The 8,052-nt window shown below is 34.7% G+C and overlaps 1 protein-coding gene across 1 annotated transcript; it reads left to right on the top strand.

Moving 5' to 3' along the window:
- Positions 1 to 2,038: 2,038 nt before the first annotated feature.
- On the top strand, positions 2,039 to 7,679 carry LOC132311870 (glucomannan 4-beta-mannosyltransferase 9-like). Its single transcript, XM_059810006.1, has 9 exons — positions 2,039 to 2,845; positions 2,948 to 3,046; positions 4,041 to 4,293; positions 4,758 to 4,868; positions 4,991 to 5,127; positions 5,640 to 5,753; positions 5,866 to 6,065; positions 6,351 to 6,545; positions 6,982 to 7,679. The coding sequence occupies exons 1-9, from the start codon at positions 2,546 to 2,548 to the stop codon at positions 7,142 to 7,144; spliced, it is 1,572 nt and encodes a 523-aa protein (XP_059665989.1). The 5' UTR covers positions 2,039 to 2,545; the 3' UTR covers positions 7,145 to 7,679.
- Positions 7,680 to 8,052: the final 373 nt, after the last annotated feature.

The raw sequence follows: 8,052 nt of genomic DNA, 5'->3' as shown, positions 1-8,052 counted from the left end.
AAAAGTGCGACCGTTTGAACTTCTCCAGAATTGCGATCGTAGCAACAAAACTACCATGCAACCACATGGAAGATCAAACCACAACAATAAAGGAATAACACACATGCATAACACAAGATATATGTGGTTCACCCTAAATCAAGGTTACGTCCACAAATGAAGAGATTTCACTATAATGATGAGGAGACGTTACAATTTGTAGAGAATTACCAATATCGAAATAACTTGTACACTCACTCTCACTGAGCTTTCCTTGTGTAACTAGCTTCCAAGGCAGAGGTCGAGATACCCGAGTCTTGAACCGTGTACTGTGAATCTTTACCTCACTATAAGACACTCTCTTATCTTTAGTGTTCACTCTACTAAATCTAATTCTCTCTATCCATTAACTCACAACTCACTCCCTCGCGAGGCTGCCCTTACAAGTTATATGTCTCTCCATTAGTTATAACTCTCAACAATAACCCAAGTGTTTATTTATAGAGTCCCAATACTCAATTCCTTTAGTAGACAAATATTACAATTCCTTAGTGGCTAAGACTTGCCTTAATTCTTTAGAGGCCAAGACTTGTCTTACAAGAAATTCCAATAAAAAATAACTCTAAAATAGAAAGTAAGGAATATGAGCCACAATTCCTAACATGCTCAATTAGAAGGATTATCAGAATCAATATCAAATTACTCAGTTCGATCATGGTAGCAAAATTTCTTTTCACTTTTTCATATCTTTTGAAAGAAAGGTGAATCATTCACTACAAAAGGGAACATATATATCATTTGTGATGCAATCGTCTTCTTCCAGCAACCCTTCTACGAGGATTGAGGAGTGAGCCTAAAGTCTGGAGCAATTGGACAAGAAGTCGCAATCATAAACCTGGGACATTCAGTAACTAGTTCTTGGTAAATTAGAGTGGATGTGAGACCGAGTAAGAGTTTGTAACTTTGCTTCAAAATAGTGGATTAATTTTACCAAAAACAGCCAAGTCTCTGTGGTTTTTTTCCTTGGGTTCCTATGCTAAAATCCACTGTCATTTATAACTTTACTTTATTTACTTCCTTTACTATTTTATTTTGTGATTGTGAATATTTAATTGATAATTATTGTAGAAAATTAATCAATCACAAAAATCAAACAAGTTGACCTATTCACCTCCTCTTGGTCATTAGTTAACTCAATTTCACTAAATTAACTAACTATTTTCACATCATGCAACTTATCGGGAATCGACACCTTGAACTTGTAATTGAAGAAAATTTATTTTAAATATTGAAATAAATTTCTTCCAACTCCAAAATTAAGGCATCGATTCATCCTCCAAACACAACATAATTGAATTAGGAAAAGAGAGTGAATAACATACGAATCTAAATTTTAGAAGTAATGTCCTTCAAATTAATAACCCACCTCACAGTCACTGCTATAGAATACTAGTAATTTGATTGGAAGTGAAGGTGAAAAATGGAAATGAGGATGCCTAAAGGAAGGGTTGAGTCCAAAGAAGTTTATTACCTTGAATTTAACTGCAAATGTAGATTTATAAAGAATTGACTGGATGTAAAGAATCATGTAAGACCCAAATAATTGGGGTCAAAACTTATTTACTAAAATATCTTTATAAAAAAAAAAACAGATCAATGGTTCTAATTAAGATCCAAATTTTCCTATTCAACCCAACCAAGATCCAACTAACCCGACCCATCTCCACCCTCCCACCCCTCCAAGTTCAAGGCTTAAAAAGTTAAAAGTGATGGCCAAACTAATTTGAATTAGTTACAAAACTAAGAGGATTTAGATAAAATAGACCAATTAATAAAAAGTTAAGTAATAATTAGAGAGGCTAATAAGGACAGGTGTCATATATAAATGAGGCTATGTAGATTTACCCTCAATTCGAAATTGTCAAATGCAGCCCGGAGTCCCTGCCGGAATCTGACATCCGCCGCCGGTTTCAGATCCGCAGTCTTTATCCTTTTGACCAACTTGGCTTTCTTATTTCATTTCAATATATATATAAACACACACACCCACACATTGTACCCACTAAAACTAATCACAGGAAATCCAAACAAACCCAGTGAAAGGGAAGAGAGAGAAACAGAGACACCAAACCAGAGACCAGGCTTTGTGCGTCTATAAAACACACTCTCTCTCTCTCTCTAAACTTCCCCACACACACACACACCATTTCACACTTGTTTCTACCGCTCAAAAACACCCTTTCTGTGAAGTCCAATGCAAGACACGAATTGGGTCCAAACCAATTCTCTTTGATCATCATAATTCACACAATACCCTGCTAAGCTAAGAGAAGAGACTTTGATCAAGTGACCTGACAAGTCCAGCTCTTCCCCAGCATGGACATAGCGTAACCCACAAGAAAAATCGAAAGCAATCAGATCAAAAGCACTACATATTCGTGTTCTTTTCGCAAAGCAACGCCAACGCACACACATACACTCTGCTTTATATAGTCACTCCCGGGCTCACTCTAGCGAATTAGTCCCGTTTCCATAACAACACATAATCACACATAAACCCATCTAGATGGAGAGGTTTTCGAGCGGCCGGGACGACCTCACGGGCCAAATTGGGCTGATATGGCAGCAAGCTAAAGCACCATTGATCGTGCCATTGTTGAAATTATTGGTGGTGGTGTGTTTGGGGATGTCCGTAATGTTGTTCTTAGAGAGAGTGTATATGGGCATTGTTATAGTATTACTGAAGCTGTTTAGAAAGAAGCCTGAGAAGAGTTACAAGTGGGAGTCTATGAAGGAAGATGTGGAGCTTGGGAATTCAGTATATCCTATGGTGTTAGTGCAAATACCAATGTACAATGAAAGAGAGGTCAATATTTTTAATTTTTTCTATCTATTTGTGTTGCTGTTGCTATTGCTATTCATTAGTCTGCTTCATTTTTACAGATTTTTGGGTTCTGTTTTTGTGCAGGTTTATCAGCTGTCTATTGGGGCTGCATGTGGCCTTTCTTGGCCGTCTGATCGGATCATCATTCAAGTTCTTGATGATTCAACAGACCCATCTATCAAGGTTCTGTCTTCAAACCCATCTCTGAAAATTGTCAAATTTTTGGTTGAAAATTAAAAAGTGTACAAAAAAATCCCAGCCAAATAATATACTATTATATCCAAAAAAGAGAGAAAAAAAATTGGTATAGTGTACTTATACCTTATGCACAATTTCTTGTATTGTATTTTTTTTTTTCTATTAAAAAAAATTGTTTAATTTATATTTATATATTTTTGAAAATCTGGATTAAGGTGGCATCTAGCCATTATCCCATTGAATTCTGTTGATCAAACCACGATTTCTCAATCTGTACAAAGCTTTTCTGGCAGAGGTTTTTGTCAGTTTTGGGAAAAGAAACATCGAAATTTTTACAAATTCTGACCTGAGGTTGTCATACCAGTATCCATCCTGTTCTCAAGAAGTTTTTAGCTTGTTTTTTATTTTTATTTTTATTTTTATTTTCTTGGAAAGAATTTTCTTTCTACACAAAAAAAAATAAATAAATCTCTTGTCGGTGTTTTATTTTATATTGGTTTGAAGGTTTTCGTCATCTAGATGACAACAACTACCAAATCAAAACCCAATGACCACCCATAACTATACAAAAGTTCTCTTATTCTGTTACGGGGAATTTTTTATTTTATTTTATTTTTAATTACCTAATCAAAAAACTCACTCAAATACCCATTTTACCCCGGACTACAGCCCCCTTGGTCCGTTTTGGGGATTAATTTGTTATGTTTAGAATATAGACTGAGTATATCTTAGAAACTTTTTAACTTTTTGAGGTGGGGTTGTCATTTTAACACACAACCTTGGGCTCCAAAAGCTATGATTTTTTTTTTTGGGGTGATTTCTTGATCCAGGTTATAGTCCAAATCTATCCACTATCCAAAAAATCCATCACTAATCAACCCAAAACTACCCATTTTAGATCAAAACTGTTTGATTTCTGATATGGGTTTTTTTTTTTTTTTTTTTTTAATTTAATTAATTTTTATTATTTTGGATACAGGATTTGGTGGAGCTAGAGGTGAGGAGATGGGCAAACAAAGGCATAAACATAAAGTATGAGATTAGGGACAACAGGAATGGGTACAAAGCTGGGGCTCTCAAGGAAGGAATGAAGCACAGCTATGTGAAACAATGTGATTATGTTGCCATCTTTGATGCTGATTTCCAACCCGAACCGGATTTCTTATGGCGAACCATTCCTTTTCTTGTACACAATTCTGAAATTGCCCTAGTTCAAGCTCGCTGGAAATTCGGTAAGAATCTTAATTTAATCTTGATTAAGCTACTTAATTAATGCCCTGAGATTGTTAGCTTCAGAGGTCCACTGATAATCAAAGTTTATTAAGATTGTTTTATTTTAGATTTTAACTTTCTTGTAAACGCTTTTTCAACAGCATTACTACTTAATTAGCTGGAAAAAAAAAAAAAAAAAAAAAAAAAAAAAAAACAGAACATATGTGGATTTTCTATTGTTTAAGCATTCAAAATTTTCAGCAGTTCCTTAAATACTAATCGTATTTCCTAGTATTTATAAGTTATCTACATTGTTTTGGATTAAGGTATTTGAGACAACAGATTGCAATTTTTTTCTTTAGTCTTTTGTGTAACATGTATTTATCATAATAATGAGGCACACTAGACCTGTCACATGATGGTATGAATGGACAATTCGGTGGTGAAGGTGGTTGTTGACATTGCTTTTCGGATGTTATTGCAGTTAACTCCGATGAGTGTTTGATGACAAGGATGCAAGAGATGTCACTAGATTACCATTTTACAGTGGAGCAAGAAGTGGGGTCTGCAACCTACGCGTTTTTTGGCTTCAATGGTAAACCGCCTTCACAAGACAGCTAGTGATTTTAATTTTATCTTCATTAATCTTCCGGGAAAGGAATAGATTTTTATAATTTCTATGTGAAAGAATTTTTTTTTTGGGTAAAATTGATGTAGGAACTGCTGGAGTATGGAGAATTTCAGCACTCAATGAGGCCGGAGGATGGAAGGACAGAACGACTGTGGAGGATATGGATCTGGCTGTCCGAGCTAGTCTCAAAGGCTGGAAATTCGTATACGTTGGTAATATCAAGGTATTCTTTAAGAAGTAGTCCTGATGACATATCAATTTTGTCGAAAAATGAATTTCAAGAAAGCCAATCCAGAAAGCAACCTTGACATCCAAAAACAGAATAGGGTAGAAAGTAGAAAACATGACACTTCGAAATACCTAGCCTTTAGCTGTTTTTACCTACATTTTTCGGAAAATTTACAGAGCAATATTTCCCATTTAGTTGGGAAGTAGTACATCTGCAAACGTTTAGCTGTCTTTATCTACATTTTTAGGAAAATTACTCAAGAAATGATGTCCAGAATTCAAACTTATTGCATATCTAAAACCATTGCACACTGGAAGCCATTTTAATAGTTTTTTTTTTTTTTTTTTTTTGAAGTTTTATAAGCATCCGAAGTAGCTACTAGAAATCCGATTAGAAGATGGCTTGTTAAGAAGGAAATTTGATTTCTGTATTGTGCAACTGATAAGTTTTTGTTAAATTAGGCATGGCCTGAATTGTGTTTGTTTGGATTGTAATGTGCATTTCAGGTGAAAAATGAGTTGCCAAGTACCTTCAAAGCCTATCGTTATCAACAGCACCGTTGGTCTTGTGGCCCGGCTAATCTCTTCAAGAAAATGGCAATGGAAATCATGAGAAACAAGGTATGCATGTTTCACATTAGAAGAGTCTACTTCAAATGAAAATCAATAAGATCCAAAAAAAAACTAAGTCCTTTGCACTTGTTCTTATTTTCTTTTTCCTTCTACATTGCAGAAAGTCACTTTGTGGAAGAAGCTTTACGTGATCTACAGTTTCTTCTTTGTCCGGAAGATTGTTGCTCATCTTGTCACATTTATCTTTTACTGTGTCATTCTGCCCGCGACTGTTTTGGTCCCTGAAGTGCAAGTTCCTAAATGGGGAGCTGTCTATATTCCTTCCACAATTACTCTTCTCAATGCTGTTGGAACTCCAAGGTCTCATTTTCTTCCGCGACCAATTTTTCTTAGTCCTTGTTCTATTTTTCGCGCTGCCTAAAATTTTTCTTAGTCCTTGTTCTGATGTCACAAATCATTAACTTCCTGCGTTGGGGCTTGCTATCATGAATTTTTCAGTGTTCCGTTGCTAATTTGACTCAACTAATAACTAGTCTATGATCTACAGAGACTCAAATATCACAATTTTTCAAATGTGAGCATTTGAGCTAGCTTATTGCTCTTTTACTTACATTTTTCTTGTACTTTGTTTACAAAATGCTGCAGGTCACTTCATCTATTGGTTTTCTGGATACTTTTTGAGAATGTCATGTCTCTGCACCGGACAAAGGCCACGTTCATTGGTTTGCTGGATGCGGGGAGGGTTAACGAATGGGTTGTCACCGAGAAATTGGGAGATGCTCTCAAAACAAAATTAGGTTCCAAAGCACCCAAGAAACCTCGTATCAGGATTGGTGAAAGGTAAGTGTCTTCTCTAACATTTTAGAATCTATTTTGTGGAATTGAAATGATTCAATCATAGTCATCATGTAAAGTCTTCACTGAAATGGAGACATTTCCATAGCATCCAAACAACATTGACATATACATGTAACTGAAACTGTAGTCAAGAGATGAACTTGGCTAACTATAGGTTAAGAGGAACAAATACAGGCCTGCTTGAAAACCAGAAAACTGTGCAAAAATTTGCTTCGTCGATAGTTTTTGGGAACTATTTTCTGAAAACTCAGTTAAATAAAGCCTATTTTCAGATAACCGTCTTTTATAATTCTTTGAAAAGAGTTCTGTTAGTGACAAACCAAACAAGCCCTACACTTTCTAAAATGGTATGATGAACAAATAATGTTTTTTTTTCTTTCTATAATGCTAACTTATGCTGCATTTTGTGTTAAAACAGGCTACATCTTCTAGAGCTCTCTGTTGGGATCTATCTCTTCATCTGTGGTTGCTATGATGTTGCTTTGGGGAAAAACCACTACTTCATCTACCTCTTTCTCCAGTCCATTGCCTTCTTCATCGCGGGATTCGGTTATATTGGCACATTTGTTCCCAGCTCTTAAAGAAGATTCTTGGGATACAACACACTGTCTTTGAGATTTTATCTTCACCGATAAGTTATATATAAATCAGGTTCTTTGGAAGCAGCTTCAGTTCAAGTTATGAGTGGTTTTTTAGATTGTTGTTCATTCTTTTATGCAGGGCATAAACAATCAATATGTGGTTTGATTTATTATCTTGTATTAATACTCAGAACAGCCACATATATTACAAAAAAAAAAGAGATTTTGTATTGAAAATAAGTTGTATACAAAGGAAAAAAAGAAAAAGAAAAAGAAAAATAGAGTATGATTCAGTTTAGATGATGTAGAAACTTGTACACGGCTTTGTCTGGCTGTAGTTGTAATTTGTTTGTTGTCTTTAAATCAATAAAGTTATGATAAGTTCAAAAAAAAAATCTACATTTATTTATGTTTGTTGCTTCTTCCTATTTATCCAAGTTATATCAATTGTCAAAACAAAAAATAAAAATAAATATAAAATGCATTTTCATCCTTTAATCAATTCTACAATTGAGTCTGATGATTTTGCGTTCTCTCGCCTGCTTTCTGTGAGTTAGGTACTCAACATATTCCTTCTTGCACTCAACTCTATTTTCTTATGTACTTAGTGACAAATGCACCCTTTTACCTCCTTATAGTATATGTCCAAGTAATGCATTAAACTTCTTTTACAACAATTTTTTCATCCATGGATGAATCCAAATAAGATCTCGGAAAGCTTTAAACACATAAAAATAAAGAATGTGAAAGGAAAAAATAATTAATGTCATGTTTGGTAGAAAGGAAGAAAATTGGATGAAATTGAAAAAATAAAGTATAGATGAGACATTACTATAGAATAGATAGTGTCACTCTCTCTTTTTATTTGTTATGACAGAAAGGGAGAAGCAATAGTTAATATTGGATTT

The sequence above is a fragment of the Cornus florida genome, unplaced genomic scaffold (assembly GCF_030987335.1).
Source record: "Cornus florida cultivar Cherokee Brave unplaced genomic scaffold, ASM3098733v1 CherokeeBrave_3.0.0_Hap2_Chr06, whole genome shotgun sequence".
Lineage (NCBI taxonomy): Eukaryota > Viridiplantae > Streptophyta > Magnoliopsida > Cornales > Cornaceae > Cornus > Cornus florida.
This window is presented reverse-complemented; position numbering and strand designations above follow the sequence as displayed.

What these genes read in the sequence shown, in the direction of transcription:
- LOC132311870 (XM_059810006.1), top strand. Translation starts at nt 2,546, where the DNA reads ATGGAGAGGTTTTCGAGCGGCCGGGACGACCTCACGGGCCAAATTGGG. An exon ending in TATACGTTGGTAATATCAAG is followed by an intron (nt 5,128 to 5,639) that starts GTATTCTTTAAG and finishes TGTGCATTTCAG; the next exon opens with GTGAAAAATGAGTTGCCAAG. An exon ending in CGTATCAGGATTGGTGAAAG is followed by an intron (nt 6,546 to 6,981) that starts GTAAGTGTCTTC and finishes GTGTTAAAACAG; the next exon opens with GCTACATCTTCTAGAGCTCT.